Source organism: Microcebus murinus, chromosome 16, assembly GCF_040939455.1.
Source record: "Microcebus murinus isolate Inina chromosome 16, M.murinus_Inina_mat1.0, whole genome shotgun sequence".
In the NCBI taxonomy this organism is placed as follows: domain Eukaryota; kingdom Metazoa; phylum Chordata; class Mammalia; order Primates; family Cheirogaleidae; genus Microcebus; species Microcebus murinus.
Genome location: NC_134119.1, coordinates 48,817,643 through 48,834,699, shown reverse-complemented (window position 1 = coordinate 48,834,699; position 17,057 = coordinate 48,817,643). Strand labels below are relative to the sequence as shown.

Here is a 17,057-nt window from a genome sequence, read left to right as displayed (position 1 = left end):
GTTAAATATCTAGTCATAATATTGAAATTAATAATATAGCACCACTCAGATATTGAATAATGTAGTAATTTATAGATCAGTTGTTCATTTTTCATTCTTACATATAAAAATTTTAATTTAAATATGCATCTTATATGTATTTCAGTGTTTTCATTAAGTGACTCCATTTTTGGAGTCATCTAATAATAGACTTTCCATTTTGCTTAGTTCTTTTGCTCTGTGTGTATGTATGTGTGTTTGTGTAAAAATTACTTTGTTACTTTGAATCTGTTTATGATTCTGTCTTTGGAAACTATCCCAAGATACAAGAATCTCTTCTAACAACTTTAAAACATTTAAGAAATGTGTGCTCTTTAAAAAAGTACTCTGTCTTATATTTTGGATCTTCACAACATAATCGCTAACTGCAGTGGTCCCCAACCTTTTTGGCACCAGACACTGGTTTCGTAGAAGACAATTTTCCACAGACTGGGGTGGAGGATGGTTTCAGGATAATCCAAGCGCATTACATTTATTGTGTGAACCTCTTGGCTAATGATAATCTGCATTTGCAGCTGCTCCCCAGAGCTAGCATCACTGCCTGAGCTCTACCCCTGGTCATCAAGCATCAGATTCTCACAAGGAGCATGAAACCTAGATCCCTCCCATGTGCAGTTTATAGCAGGGTTCACGTCCCTGTGAGAATCTGATGCTGCCGCTGATCTGACAGGAGGTGGAGCTCGGGCGGTGGTGCGAGCGATGGGGAGCGGCTGGACATACAGATGCAGCTTTGCCCGCTGCTGCTGTGCGGCTGGTTGGGGATTATAGATTTACTGTATTGCTTTTTAAAGTGACCTTTAAAGGGTCCCGTGCAGAAGAGAGACACATGGCAGGCCTGACACTGTGTCCTGAGAGAGAGAACTTGCCAGGCAGGCCTGGGCTGTCGTCTGGGAACTTGACGAGAGGCTTCCTGTGCCCCAGCTGTGCACAGTAGGGTTATGCTGAACCCCTGTCACTTCCTGGGGGTCTGGAGTTTCAGCATGTGCCAGGCAGAGGGTGCCCCTGTGACCAGCCCCCAGTAAAAACCCTGGTGCTGAGTCTCTTAATGGGCTTCCCCTGTGACAGCACTTTGCACGCACCTGCTGCTGGGGGAATGAAGCGCTTCCCGTGTGTCTCCCCTGGGAGAGGATTCTGGAAGCTTGAGCCTGGTTTCCTCCGGACTTCGCCCCAGGTGCCTTTTCCTTTGCTGACTATGCTGTGTGCACTTTTGCTGTGATAAATCCTGGCCCTGAGTGTGCCTCTGTGCTGAGTCTGCAACTCCTCCCAGCCATTGCTGAACCTGGTGTGGTCTTGGGCACCCGGCAGGTTTGTTTTCAAGGACAACCAGTAACTTTCAATTTTGAAGTCTTACCTCTTGTAATAATGACACAGCTAAAGATTGCATTTTTTTGCTGTTTTTGGTTGTTTTTATCTATTCTATTGAGTGACCCTGCAGTATTGATTGAGGTTGTTTCAGACTAGTGTGTTTTCCCCACGTGGTACTTTGTTCAAAATAAATTAATTATGGAGGGTTGTGGATCATGAGTGACTATAAGGTGACCTCCTCTCCTGAGGGGGATTGTGGAGGGGATTTGTGACCTAATCAGGGTTTGGTCTTGGGGGCGTCCAGGTGTCTGAACCTACGGTGTGTGGCATTGGACTCTGCCGTCCTGCCAGGTGCTGTTCGGGGCAGCAGATCTTCAGGGTAGCTGGAGTCTGTTTCTGCTGGGCTGCCGGGCCCACACTTTGGGTGGGAAGGGGCTTTTCCTCCAGAACTGTTGGGGTGGTACCGAAAGCAGCAGCCTCCAGGTGCCACACCCTTGGTAGAGGTGGTGGGCCTGGTCGGAATCGGAGTCGTAACACGATGCAGTTGAGGGAGATGTTTTCTACTTTGAAGGGAAGTTTCTTAGCCTGACTTTAAGATTTATTGTACACAGATGCTGCTTCTCCTTCACCTGGGCAGTTATGTGGTACCTAGAGACTTTTCAGTGATGACACTTAGGTAATACCAGTAAGCATAGAAATACGGAATCTTTAATAATGAGCTATTATTTTTCTTCCTTAGGGCATTATTTCAAGAAAAAATATGATAGCATCAAGCATTCCCTGGAGCGTGGATCAGCTGGAATAAGGAAATATGCTCCTTGTCTGGGAAGCACGTCGGGATGTATAGAACGGGCGACCCGGGGAGGCGGCCACTGCCCCCGCGGGTGCGGAACGTGGAAGTTGCCCGGGGCAGGGCCGGCTACGGGTTCACGCTTTCTGGGCAGGCGCCCTGTGTGCTAAGCTGTGTTATGAGAGGAAGCCCCGCGGATTTTGTAGGCCTCCGTGCTGGAGACCAGATCTTTGCTGTCAATGAAATTAACGTGAAAAAAGCTTCTCATGAAGATGTAGTGAAACTAATCGGGAAGTGCTCTGGCGTCCTGCGCATGGTGGTGGGTGAAGGCGTCGGCCACTTGGAGTCCTGTTCTAGTGATGAAGAAGGCGGACTTTATGAAGGAAAAGGCTGGTTGAAGCCCAAACTTGATTCTAAAGCCTTAGGTATAAATAGAGCAGAGCGAGTCGTGGAGGAAATGCAATCTGGTGGAATTTTCAATATGATTTTTGAAAATCCGAGCCTCTGTGCAAGCAGTTCAGAGCCCTTGAAATTGAAACAAAGATCCCTTTCAGAGTCGGCTGCTGCTCAATTTGATATTGGACATGAAAGTATAAATGATCCAAATCCCCATGTGTTTTCCAAGGAGGAAGTATCGAAAGTTATTAATGATGATTCAGTTTTCAGTATTGGGCTAGAAAATCATGATGATTTTGGGTTAGATGCAAGTATTTTAAACGTTGTCATGGTCGTGGGCTATTTAGGTTCTATCGAACTCCCTTCCAGGAGCTCCAGCCTGGAGTCTGACAGTTTGCAGGCCATCCGCGGCTGCATGCGGCGCCTGCGGGCGGAGCAGAAGATCCACTCCCTGGTGACGATGAAGATTGTGCATGACTGTGTGCAGCTGTGCACCGACAAGGCCAGGGTTGTGGCTGAGTACCCGGCTGAGAAGCTGGCCTTCAGTGCTGTGTGCCCTGACGACAGGCGCTTTTTTGGGCTGGTGACCATGCAGACCAGCGACGATGGGAGCCTGGCCCAGGAGGAGGAAGGTACCCTGCGGACTTCCTGCCATGTATTTATGGTGGACCCAGACTTATTCAATCACAAGATCCACCAAGGCATTGCCCGGCGGTTTGGGTTTGAGTGCACGGCCGACCCTGACACCAGTGGCTGTTTAGAGTTCCCTGTGTCCTCTCTGCCTGTGCTCCAGTTCATCTCCGTCCTGTACCGGGACATGGGTGAGCTGATTGAGGGCGTGCGGGCCCGTGCCTTTCTGGATGGGGACGCTGATGCCCACCAGAACAACAGCACCAGTAGCAATAGTGACAGTGGCATTGGGAACTTCAACCAGGAGGAGAAGAGCAACCGGGTCCTGGTGGTCGACCTGGGTGGGGGCTCTACCAGGCATGGCCCAGGTGGCAGCACTGTGTGGGAGGGGGCGGGAGGGAGGGCCACGCAGTCCTGGGGGGCCCCCTGGAATGGGGCCTTCTGCCACGACCCCGATGGGAGCTCCCCACCTGAAGTCACTCCTCAGACTGACAGGTTCCGGGACTTAAACAAGCACTTAGGACCGGCCTCTCATGTGGAGGTCCCCCTGGCTTCCTCGCGGAGTTCAGTCCCTCCTCCCAAGAGGGGCACTATGGGTGCCAGCTGTGGTTTCAGCCAGCGGTGGCTCCCGGTCCACGTGCTTCAGGAGTGGCAGTGTGGTCATGCCAGTGACCAGGAGTCTTACACGGATTCCACCGATGGGTGGTCCAGTGTCAACTGCGGCACTCTGCCCCCACCCATGAGCAAGATCCCAGCGGACCGATACAGGGTCGAAGGTAGCTTTGCGCAGCCCCCACTGGGTGTCCAGAAAAGGGACTGGTCCAGGAAGGCTTTTGGAATGCAAAACATTTTTGGTCCCCATCGAAATGTTCGAAAGACTAAAGAAAACAAAAAGGTAAGCCTGTTAGCTTCCATTTGGCATAAATAAGCTTGATTTTATAACTTAGCCAGTTTCTGGTGAGATGCCACATTCATCACCCCAACAATCTCTGGCAGGCCTGTGGCTCCTACGTATTGTCACACGATGTCTGCCCTGCCGCAGAGGGTCTTCCCAGGAGCCCCCAGCCCAGCTCAGGTCCCTGGTGCTGGACCTGGCTCTGATGGCTGGTCTTGGGCAGGATGCCGGGCAGAAGGAAGTGAGGCCTTTCTCCTTCTCCCTGCCCCTCTCCCTGTAGCCCCTTCACAGCCCATTTTATTTCTGATCCCAGAGTCTGAGACAACATGCCCTTTTCAAGGTGAGAATATTCCTGAAGCACAGAGAGCCTGTTCCCAGGAGGGTACAGAGCTTCCTCACATCTGCTCCTCATTCAGCTTTCTCCTTGGAAGAAACCCTGCTGTGCCAAATGCCACTGCCCTGGGAGCCTTTGGGGTCTTTGCCTAACCTTAGGGGCTGAGTTTAGAGGATGAGAGAGAAAAAAAATGAGAAAAGCAGGGAGCCCTCTGGAAGGACTTCATTTGACAGGTGCTGGGGGGCACAGGTGGGTGGTACTGGGAGCCAGGGCTGGTGACGGGAGAGGGGGATTGGCACAGCTCGTGTTTCAAAGCAACTTTTTTCAGAGGATGTTTGCAATGTAAAAATACCTTTTTTTGTGTTTGTTCACATTTTTGTTCTTGATAGCTGAGATAGCTGAGAATATCCTGAGAAAACACTCTGAGGCTGGGGGCTGGTTGGGCAGGGCCGTGGCTAGAGGAGTGTGGTCTGGGCTGCAGGGCTTGATGATGTTCTTGCTTGGCCCCCTCCCAGCTCCACATGTTTCTTTGTCATGATATATGGTACATTAAAGGAAATTTTAAAGATGGAAGAAGGGCCGGGCGCGGTGGCTCACGCCTGTAATCCTAGCTCTCTGGGAGGCCGAGGCGGGCGGATTGCTCGAGGTCGGGAGTTCGAAACCAGCCTGAGCAAGAGCGAGACCCCGTCTCTACTATAAATAGAAAGAAACTAATTGGCCAACTAATATATATAGAAAAAATTAGCCGGGCGTGGTGGCTCATGCCTGTAGTCCCAGCTACTCGGGAGGCTGAGACAGAAGGATCGCTTGAGCCCAGGAGTGTGAGGTTGCTGTGAGCTAGGCTGACGCCACGGCACTCACTCTAGCCTGGGCAACAAAGCAAGACTCTGTCTCAAAAAAAAAAAAATAAAAAAAAAAATAAAGATGGAAGAAGGAGGCTGGGCGTGGTGGCACGCATATAATCCTAGCACTCTGGGAGGCCAAGGCGGGCGGATCGTTTGAGCTCAGGAGTTTGAGACCAGCCTGAGCAAGAGGGAGACCCCGTCTCTACTAATAAAAATAGAGGCGGGAATTGGATCAAGATGGTGGACGAGAAACACTGCCAGACAGAGTGTCTCTGCAGAAAAGACAGATTCTAGCAGAAATTAGAAGAAAGAAGCAAGAAGACGAGCATACAGCGGACGAGGGTCGGAAGCAGGGGTACCTGAGACCATGGAAGACTCCACGGGAGGAGGTTGCAGAGGAGAACTGGAAGCTGAGACCGCCGGAGCAGCCCAGAGACCAGCGGGAAGGGTAGGTGGATCAGTCACCTTTCCCCTCCCCTGCATCTGGGACTGCTGGTGGGCTCCCCAGCGGGTGGAGAAACCTGCGGACACCTGCCCAGAGACGGCCACCACCAGTGAGCGGTAAGCAAGTAGCAGACGCGGCACCAGGCTCCCAACTCCCTCGGGACACCTCCCTGTGCACAGACCTGAGCCTCGCGGCAGGCACCATATTGCCTCATTCTCCCCTCCCCCGACCCTACCCACGGCTGCCTAGAGAGACAATACAGCCACCAGCCGGAGGCACCTCCAGGGAACGGGACCTTCCCTTTTGGGGCCCTACAGCTGACTAAGGGGAACTCAGACTGTGAGCTCCCTACCCGCCAGCCCTCACAGGTGCTGCTGGCACGGTGATCCCAGGAGAACGGGGCAGACCCTGAGGCTGAGAGACATAGACCCAGCTTGGGCTCCTGTGGGTGAATTGGGACTGGCACTCCTCTCCCCGGTGGGGATATAGTTTGAACTCTGGGGCCCAGAGGTCAAACCTGCAGACCACATCCAGTACACTGAGGTCTCGAATTGCCCGGGGCACAGAAGGGATATACGTGAACAGCTTACTGAGGTGTGTGTGCGCCTCCAGGGGCAGATCAGTGTCCTAGAGGGCAACCCTCCTCACAAAAGGAGGCTGTGAGCCCAGCCCAGGTGGTGTTCCTGCGCAGGGAACCTCCCCGCCGGCATCACAGTCCAGGGAGGCCTGGTGGCTTGTGGTCTGGCCTGCTGGCAGAGGCCCAGGAGTAGCTGCGGAGTTGGGGAGGGTGGAAAGAAGCCAGGCCCGCTCCAGACTGCGGGTCTCAGACAGCCCCACGCCACACGCAGACTCTCTGACTGAGCCGGGCCATTCCAGCCCCTCCCTGACAGCTTTTCCTGGAAGCAGAGAACAGAACTTTGACCCCTGATAATGGCACTGATGGTGCCTGAGGGCAGACTTACCCATCCCAGCTCCGCCCAGATTCACTCCCAGACCAGCCCTCACTGAGGGGGAGAAAAGGACACACCTGGAAGTCCCAGGGCCCCACCCACCACCTGAGGCACTAGAGTGCCTCCCTACAGGAACAAGAGCTGATAACAGGACACAAAAACAACAGCATAGCCTGTTCCTCCAGCAAGCGCCACCTACTGACAGGGAGGACATCCTGCACACCCTTTTCACGGCACCTACTGACTCATTATACAGGGAGTGGTCAAATCTCACCCACAGACACCACCTAACGGCTCAGAAACTAAACAAGGCATGTGAATACCCAAACAAAAACCTAAAGGAAAGAAGCAACAACTGGTCGATATGGGAAGAAATCAGCGAAGGAACTCCGGAAATACGAAGAACCAAACGGAAAACACACCCCCAAAGAGGAGCACCAGCCCCCTAGAAACGGACACCAACCAAAATCAGGCAACCAAAATGACAGAAGAGGAATTTCGTATGTGGATCATTAGAAAACTCAATGACTTGCAAGAACAACTCAATAACCAACACAAAGAAACCACAAAAAGCCTCCAGGACCTAGAACAAAAGTTCACTAAAGAAATAGACACAATGAAGAAAAGTTTAACCGAACTCCTGGAAATGAAGAATCAATTCAGGGAACTACAAAATACAGTGGAAAATCTCAAGAACAGGGTAGATCAAACAGAAGAAAGAATCTCAGAGATTGAAGATAACACCCTCCAACTAAATAAAACAGTCACAGAGATAGAGCAGAGAAACAAGAGAAAAGAGCAAAGCCTACAAGAGATGTGGGATTGTGTTAAGAGACCTAATGTGAGGGTCATAGGGTTACCAGAAGGGGAAGAAGACAACACTCAAGGGTTGGACAAGCTACTTGAAGATATAATAGAGGAAAATTTCCCAGGCCTTGCTCAAAATCTCGATATACAAGTTCAAGAAGCTCAGAGGACCCCTGGGAGATTCAATGCAAACAGGAAGACGTCAAGACATGCAGTCATCAGACTGACCAAAATATCAACTAAAGAGGCCCTTCTAAGAGCTGTAAGACAAAAGAAGCAAGTAACATACAAGGGAAAGCCAATTCAAATAACACCAGACTTCTCTACTGAGACTTTACAAGCAAGGAGAGACTGGGGCCCCATTCTCACTCTTCTGAAACAAAACAATGCCCACCCTAGAATCTTATTCCCTGCAAAACTAAGCTTCGTATATGAAGGAGAAATAAAGACATTCTCAGACAAGCAAAGTCTCAGAGAATTCACCAAGACAAGACCAGCCCTACAAGAAGTACTCAAAACAGTGTTATGCATAGAACACCATAATAAAAACTCACGAATATAAAAACAACCAAAACCCAAAGATTAAAGGCCAGATAATATAATGGCTCAAGAGAGAAATCAAAGCAACAACATCCAACCTATCAGAATGAACAATAATCTACCTTACCTATCAGTTCTCTGAAAAAATGTGAATGGCTTAAACTCTCCACTCAAGAGACATAGGCTGGCTGAATGGATAAGAAAATACAGGCCAAGTATATGCTGTCTTCAGGAAACACATCTAACCTGCAAGGATGCATATAGACTAAAAGTAAAAAGGTGGAGAATAGTATTCCAGGCAAGTGGAAGCCAAAAGAAGGCTGGCGTGGCAATTCTAATTTCAGACGATTTAGTTTTTAAACCAACAAAAGTAGAAAGACAAAGAGGGTCATTATATAATGGTGAAGGGCACAGTTCAACAAGAAGAGATAACAATTTTAAATATATATGCACCCAACTTAGGTGCACCCAGTTTCATAAAGCAAACCTTACTGGATCTAAGCAAATGGATTAATAGCAACTCCATAATCACCAGAGATTTCAACACCCCACTGACGGCACAAGACAGATCCTCCAAACAGAAAATTAATAAAGAAATAATGGACTTAAACAAAACTCTGGAACAGTTGGGTCTGACTGACATTTACAGGACATTCTACCCCAAATCCACTGAATATATGTTCTTCTCATCAGCTCACAGGACATTCTCTAAGACTGACCATATCCTGGGACACAAAGTAAATCTCAAGAAATTTAAAAAAATAGAAATCATACCATGTACCTTCTCAGACCACAGTGGAATAAAAGTAGAAATCAACCCTAACAGAAACTCACATTTCCACACAAAAACGTCGAAATTAAACAACCTCCTACTAAATGATTACTTCATAAATGAAGAAGTCAAGATGGAAATAAAAAAGTTCTATGAAGAAAATGACAATGGAGAGACAAGTTATCAAATCCTCTGGGACACAGCTAAAGCAGTTCTGAGAGGAAAGTTTATCTCCATAAATGCCTATAACCAAAAGTCAAAAAGATCACAAATAGACAATCTAATGAAACGACTCAAAGAGCTGGGAAAAGAAGAACAGACCAACCCCAAACCCAGCAGAAGAAGTGAAATCAACAAGATCAAATCAGAACTAAATGAAATTGAAAACAGGGAAGCTATTCAGGAGATTAATAAAACAAAAAGTTGGTTTTTTGAAAAAATAAACAAAATTGACATGCCACTGGCTAAGCTAACGAAAAGCAGAAAAGAGAAATCTCTAATAAGCTCCATCAGGAACAAAAAAGGAGATATCACAACTGATCCCAAAGAGATACAAGATATAATTTATGAGTACTACAAAAATCTTTATGCACACAAATTGGAAAATGTGGAGGAAATGGACAAATTTCTAGAAACACACAGCCTCCCTAGGCTCAATCAGGAAGAAATAGATTCCCTGAACAGACCAATCTCAAGAGCTGAAATAGAAACAGCAATTAAAAATCTCCCTAAAAAGAAAAGTCCTGGTACAGATGGTTTCACACCCGAATTTTACCACACTTACAAAGAAGAACTAGTACCTATCTTGCAGAAACTATTCCACAACATCGAGAAGAACGGAAACCTCCCCGACACCTTTTATGAAGCAAATATTACTCTGATACCAAAACCAGGAAAGGATGCAACAAAAAAAGAAAACTACAGACCAATATCCCTAATGAATATAGATGCAAAAATTTTCAACAAAATCTTAGCTAACTGAATCCAGATGCTTATCAAAAAAATAATCCATCACGACCAAGTGGGCTTCATCCCAGGGATGCAGGGATGGTTCAACATACGTAAATCTATAAATGCAATTCCCCACACAAACAGAAGCAAAAACAAGGACCACATGATTCTTTCAATAGATGCAGAAAAAGCTTTTGACAAAATTCAACACCCTTTCATAATACGAACACTTAATAAAATAGGCATGAAAAGAACATACCTAAAAATGATACAAGCCATATATGACAGACCCATAGCCAACATCATACTGAATGGGGAAAAACTGAAAGCATTCCCACTTAGAACTGGAACCAGACAAGGCTGCCCACTACCTCCACTTCTATTCAACATAGTGCTGGAAGTCCTGGCTACAGCAATCAGACAGGAAAGTGGAATTAAAGGTATCCAAATAGGGGCAGAAGAGATCAAACTTTCACTGTTTGCTGATGATATGATATTATATCTAGAAAACCCCAAAGATTCAACCAAGAAACTCCTGGAACTGATAAATGAATTTAGTAAAGTCTCAGGATACAAAATCAATACACAGAAATCAGAGGCATTCATATACTCCAACAACAATCAAATTGGGAACCAAATCAAAGAGTCAATTCCCTTCACAATAGCAACAAAGAAATTAAAGTCCCTAGGAATATACTTAACCAAGGAGGTAAAAGACCTACAGGGAGAACTATGAAACACTGAGGAAGGAAATAGCAGAGGATGTAAACAGATGGAAATCCATACCATGCCTGTGGATCGGCAGACTCAACATCATTAAAATGTCTATACTACCCAAACTGATCTACAGATTCAATGCAATACCTATTAAAATCCCATCAGCATACTTCACAGATATAGAAAAAATAATTTTATGCTTCGTATGGAACCAAAGAAGACTCTGAATATCATAAGCAATTCTAGGCAACAAAAACAAAATGGGAGGCATTAATATGCCAGATATCAAACTATACTTCAATGCTGTAGTAATTAAATCAATCTGGTATTGGCACAAAAATAGAAATATTGACCAGTGGAACAGATCTGAGAATCCTGCTATAAAACCATCCTCATATAGCCAAAACAAAAGCAGACAAAGACATATGCTGGGGAAAAGAATCCCTTTTCAATAAATGGTGCTGGGAAAACTGGATAGCCACTTGTAGAAGGCTAAAGCAGGACCCACACCTTTCACCTCTCACAAAAATCAACTCACGCTGGATAACAGACTTAAACCTAAGGTATGAAATTATTAGAATTCTAGAGGAAAATGTTGGAAACACTCTCCTAGATATCGGCCTAGGCAAACAGTTTATGAAGAAGTCCCCAAAGGCAATCACAGCAGCAACAAAAATAAATAAATGGGACATGATCAAACTAAAAAGCTTCTGCACAGCCAAAGAAATAGTCATGAAAGTAAACAGACAACCTACAGAATGGGAGAAAATTTTTGTATCCTACGCATCCGATAAAGGGCTGATAACTAGAATATACTTAGAACTCACGAAAATCAGCAAGAAAAAAAATCAAATAACCCTATTAAAAAGTGGGCAAAGGACTTGAACAGAAACTTTTCTAAAGAAGACAGAAGAATGGCCAACAAACATATGAAAAAATGCTCAACATCTCTTATCATCAGGGAAATCAAATCAAAACCACAATGAGATATCACTTAACTCCAGCGAGAATGGCCTTTATCAAAAAGTCTCCAAACAATAAATGCTGGCGTGGATGCAGAGAGAGAGGAACACTCCTACACTGCTGGTGGGACTGCAAACTAGTTCCTCTATGGAAAGCAATATGGAGATACGTTAAAGCCATACAAGTGAATCTACCATTTGATCCAGCAATCCCATTCCTGGGCATCTACCCAAAATATCCAATGACACTCTACAAAAAAAGACTCCTGCACCCGAATGTTTATAGCAGCACAATTCATAATTGCAAGGCTGTGGAAACAGCCCAAGTGCCCATCAATCCAAGAATGGATTAATAAAATGTGGTATATATATACCATGGAGTACTATTCAGCTCTAAGAAACAACGGTGATATAGCACATCTTATAGTTTCCTGGTTAGAGCTGGAACCCATACTACTAAGTGAAATATCCCAAGAATGGAAAAACAAGCACCACATGTACTCACCAGCAAACTGGTATTAACTGAGCAGCACCTAAGTGGATACATAGGTACAGCAGTAATAGGGTATTGGGCAGGTGGGAGGGGGCAGGGGGGTGGGTATATACATACATAATGAGTGAGATGTGCACCATCTGGGGTATGGTCATGCTGAAAACTCTGACTTGTGGGGGAAGGGAGGGAATGGACATTTATTGAAACCTTAAAATCTGTACCCCCATAATGTGCGGAAACAAAAAAAAAATGGAAAAAAAATAGAAATTAGCTGGACAACTAAAAAATATATATGTAAAAAAAAATTGGCCGAGCATGATGGTGCATGCCTGTGGTCCCAGCTGCTTGGGAGGCCGAGGCAGGAGGATCGCTTGAGCACAGGAGTTGGAAGTTGCAGTGAGCTAGGCTGACACCATGGCACTGTAGCCCAGGCAACACAGACTCTCTCAAAAAAAAAGATGGAGGAAGGACAGATTTCTTATAGTTTTATTGGTTATTAAATATGAAATATTTGATTTCCAATCAGAAATTTGGTTTATATCTCAAACAAGAAGCAGCACAATTAATCACAGTATGCACCTAAACTGTTGAGACAGTGTTGCCATCTTACAGTAGCTGCAGGCAGCGAAGAAGCCTGGAGGAGTGGTGATGAAATTGTGAAAGGCATTTTCCACAGAGTGTTGAGAATGGAATATTTTTCCTTGCAAGAAGTGGTCCAAAGCCTAGAAGTGGCAGTCAGTTGGTGCAAGGTCTGGTGAATATGGTGGATAACAGAGAGTTTCCAAGTCCAGCCTCTGTTGTTTGAGCAGTGTTGTTAGTGTGACATGTGGTCAAGCGTTATCTTGCAAGAGGATTGGCCTGTCTCTATTGACCAGTCTTGCCTGTTTAATCGCAAGTATCCTCATCATTTTATCCCATTGGTTGCAGTAGACATCTGCTGTAATCAATTGACCAAGTTTCATGAAGCTGTAGTATAAAATACCAGCTCCGGACCACCAAACAGACACCATTAGCTTTTTTTGATGAGTATGGTGGTTTTGGACTGTGTTTCTGCACCTCATTTTTATCCAGCCGTCTTCCTGAACACTTGGAGTTGTCAAAAAGAGTCCATTTTTCATCATGTGTAACAATACGGTGTAGAAATGGTTTGCCTGTATGTCGTGACAGCAGAGAAAGGCAAACTTCGAGACGATTTCTCTTCTGATGTTTGTTAAATTCATGTGGAACCCATCTATCCAGCTTCTTTACCTTGCCCATTTGTTTTAAATGGTCCAATATTGTTGGAACAGTAACGTCAAACCTTGCTGCTAATTCACCCATAGGTGGAGATGGATTCACTTCCACTACAGCTTTCAGCTCATCATTATCCACCCTGGTCTCCCACGCGGCTCATTTTCAAGATTAAAATCACCAGAATGGAACTTCTCAAACCATTGATGTCCATTAACCACACCCTTCCCAAACACTTCGTTGATACTTCGAGCTGTTTGTGTAGCATTGGTTCCGTGACAGAACTCACATATGAAAATAACACGAATTTTTGACTTATCCATGGTTTCACAAAAAGTGTTCTATAAAAATTTTTGAAAGATAATCACAAGCCAAACAGTGGGTTTGAAAGACTGAGGATGTGCCTTCATAAGAAAAATAAAATGAGAAGTGTCAAAGGGAAACATCAGAGATCTGAACTGTCAAACTTGGTTGGTACTTAAGGAAATAGGATATTTCATACATAGATTTTTGGTTTTTTTTTTTTTTTTTTTTAACATAGTTGTAATCATATGGATGGATTTTCAACCTAATTCTTTTTTTTTTTTTTTTTTTTTTGAGATAGAGTCTCGCTTTGTTGCCCAGGCTAGAGTGAGTGCCGTGGCGTCAGCCTAGCTCACAGCAACCTCAAACTCCTGGGCTCGAGTGATCCTTTTGCCTCAGCCTCCCGAGTAGCTGGGACTACAGGCATGTGCCACCATGCCTGGCTAATTTTTTCTATATATCTTAGTTGGCCAATTAATTTCTTTCTATTTATAGTAGAGACGGGGTCTCGCTCTTGCTCAGGCTAGTTTTGAACTCCTGACCTCGAGCAATCCGCCCGCCTTGGCCTCCCAGAGTGCTAGGATTACAGGCGTGAGCCACTGTGCCCAGCCTCAACCTAATTCTTTAGTGGGTTGTTCTGCAGCTGCATGTGCTGCCAGCACTGCCTTCCTTCGTCCCTGGCCGGATTCTCAGGGTAGTGCCCTTCTGCCTGCCTGGGCCTCACTGCAGCCCCCAGAGAGCCCACCGGTGGGGGTCGGGACACGGCCGGGACCTGGGCTGCCTTGTTGGGTGGGATGGGGAAGTGAAGGGCCCTGAGATGTGGTGAAAACATTCTTTGAAATCGGGAAACTCATCTCTTTGAATACAGATTTTAAAATGTGTTTTATCCATTGCCATTGTATAAGTGAATAATCGTAGGGATAGAAATAAGTGGGGTTTGTGTGCTGCTTTGTGAATTGCAGTGCACCTGCATGTGTGTTCTTCTTGGAGGGTGTGATACCACTATAGATGCTACTGGCTGTGACCCTCGGGGAACCTGGAGATAGGTCCCCAAGTGAATCGACTGATCCCCAAGAGCCAGTGGCTTGTGGAAGGTCAGACAGCCGTGGATACGCAGGGTCCTTTGCACTGCTCTCTCACTTTGAACAAAAGGTATTGAAAACGAGGGCATCGGCCGTTACTACCTATACTGGAGGAAGAATGAGATGCTCCTGTGGGACTGCTAAGTCTTCAGTGTTGGACGCTGATGGCACAGTGTCTGCTGCGTCACAGAGTGCTTTAATGCTTGGGTGGGGTTCTGTGGGACCATCCGGCCAGGGGGCTCTCTCTTCATTTACTGAGGAGATTACGTGTGTGGATATTGAGTGACTTGCCTGCAGTCAGCACTGAGAGGAAGGCAGACCCAGGGCTCCAGCTGCTGCCCACAGAGGGACTGCTGTGTGACTCATCACCGTTGTGATGTGATGTGACGCATCGTTCCTCTAAGAATAAGCAGTAGCGTGTTGTGTTTCATGGGCTGCTACTAACTTCGCCGAGTGGATCTCCCTGCGTGATTAGCTCAATCTGAGCCCACAGCCTGCCCATCGGAGCTGCAGAGGCTTCCAGGGCTCATGAGGTGTAGGATGGGTCCTGACATCCCTCCGGCAGGTTTGCTGGGCCTTGCAGATGGCAGTGACTGTCCCATGACATTTTGGGCCACACTTGGATGCTGGCCAGTGGCTTGTCAGGATGAGCAGAGGAGAGGCTGGAGGGCTGAAGGAACCGCCCAGAAATGAGAAGAGGAGGAGGAGTGACAAAGGGATGGGGGAGCTACTAGAGACTGTGCAGTGGTGAGGACTTGAGTTCCGTGTCACCCTGAGCTCTCCTCAGTGGTCACAGGCTTCTGCGCTTTGCTTTGCACAAACTCAGGTTGGATCCGTTGGGATCTGGCCAGGAGACAGAAAACACAGCAGTAATTTGAAGGCAGAATTTAATAAAAAGCAGGAGTTTGAGACCCGCCTGAGCAAGAGTGAGACCCCCTCTCTACTAAAAATAGCAAAAATTAGCTGGACATGGTGGTATGAGCCTATAGTCCCAGCTACTTGGGAGGCTGAGGCAGGAGGATCACTTGAGCTTAGGAGTTTGAAGTTGCTGTGAGCTAGGCGGATGCCACAGCACTTTAGCCTAGGAAACAGAGCAAGATTCTCTCTCTCTCTCAAAAAAATAATATTTTAGTAAAAAGAATAGTTAACTGGGGAAGAGATGGTTCACTGCTAAAAGACAGTGCCAAGGTAGTCAGTGTGGAAAGGGGCTGAGTTTGGAACAGTGCTCCCAGAAGAGGCTTAGAGGAGGAGGCCCTGCAAGGCTGAGCCACCCTGGGGCGTGGGTGGCTGCTGCTCTAATGACGGGACCATGGGATAGTGAAGAAGCTTGTTGGTGGAGAGCGGTGGCTGAATTTTATGTCCCAGGGGAAATTATGTTTGGACCATCACATACCAATCCAGCCCAACCACCTGGACGCCTCGCTTCAGCACCCTCCTTTGGCAGAACCACTGGCAAGCGACTGCTGTGGCCTGCGGGGCCCAGCGCCAGGACCGGAAGCGGGCAAGGTAGGGCGGTGTGGTGCTAAGAGGAAATACCACATGACTGGCATGGCACCCCGTGTGGGCACAGCATCCGTATGCCCTCCCTTCCGTACAAACAGAGCAGCACAGAGGCAAGTGTCCTCCACGGGGGACACTCTCCCTGCAGCACAGCCCCCATGGTTGTCATTGCTGTTCATTGTCAGTGACGTCTCTGAACTGATGCTGTAACATGTTCTTTGTTATGTGGCCACGGGGCCTCTTGGTTAGCTTAGTGGTCAGCCAGTGATTGGACAGAGGTTTCCTTAGGTGCCTGGGACAGCCAGTCTCCCAGCCCTGGCCGAGGACTGTGTGCACGCTGGGGCGTGCCTTCAGCACTCAGCGGGGCAGCGGGCGCCTCTGCCGTAGCTTTCACTTCCTTCTCCAGGTCAGCCAGAGGGGAGAGTTCAGGGCCTTCTCGGGGCTTTCCTGAGCATGTGCACAGCCCTTCTGTGGCCTTCTCAATTCCTAGCGGTAATGTCGGAGCTTTTTAAAACCTGGGGACAGCTCCTTCCCCAGCTTTTCCTTGGAAGCCTGTCTTGGCCTGCCTGCTCCCAGGGTGTTCCCCGACTGCAGAGTGCTCAGACCTGGACAGCCCCGAGGCTCCTCCCCTCAGTGGGCCACCAGCACCCTGCGTCCAGCCTGGGCGGAGGCCACGCCTGGGGGGGGCTGCCCAGGGTGTTGTTTGCTTAGCCCTCGTTCTTGGCCCTATCAGCACTGTCTTTGCTTCCGTGTCATACTTATCAACTCTGTGTTAAACAGTCCCTTTAAAATCTCTGGTAGCAGCCTTTCTTAATTCTGTATGCAAACAAGAAAGCCAACTACTGGAAGAAATGTATTACTGCATGTAGTCACCAGTTGGTCTCTAAGTCCTGTCAGTTTTGTGTCCCAACTGTCACTAGAGTCATCACTTTGCCTCCCCAGTGCTTTTGTCACTGCCCCCTAGATCCCTTCACCTCTGGGTGGCCGCGTTCCCTGCGCCCGGCCGCTGCGGGAGCCTAGAGGCAGCGGGCCAGGGAGGGCTCCGCCTCCCACTCTGCCCGGCTGCGCAGG

At 47.3% G+C, this 17,057-nt stretch overlaps 1 protein-coding gene across 2 annotated transcripts in view; it reads left to right on the top strand.

Annotated features, from left to right (window-relative positions):
• RGS12 (regulator of G protein signaling 12) overlaps nt 1-17,057 on the top strand; it is a 150,371-nt gene that overhangs the window by 15,750 nt on the left and 117,564 nt on the right. For both annotated transcript variants that reach the window (XM_075992877.1, XM_075992878.1), the window contains exon 2: nt 2,084-4,055. In XM_075992877.1, coding sequence (XP_075848992.1) covers nt 2,184-4,055 — 1,872 coding nt within the window. In that variant the 5' untranslated portion in view covers nt 2,084-2,183. The remainder of the gene's footprint in view (nt 1-2,083; nt 4,056-17,057) is intronic.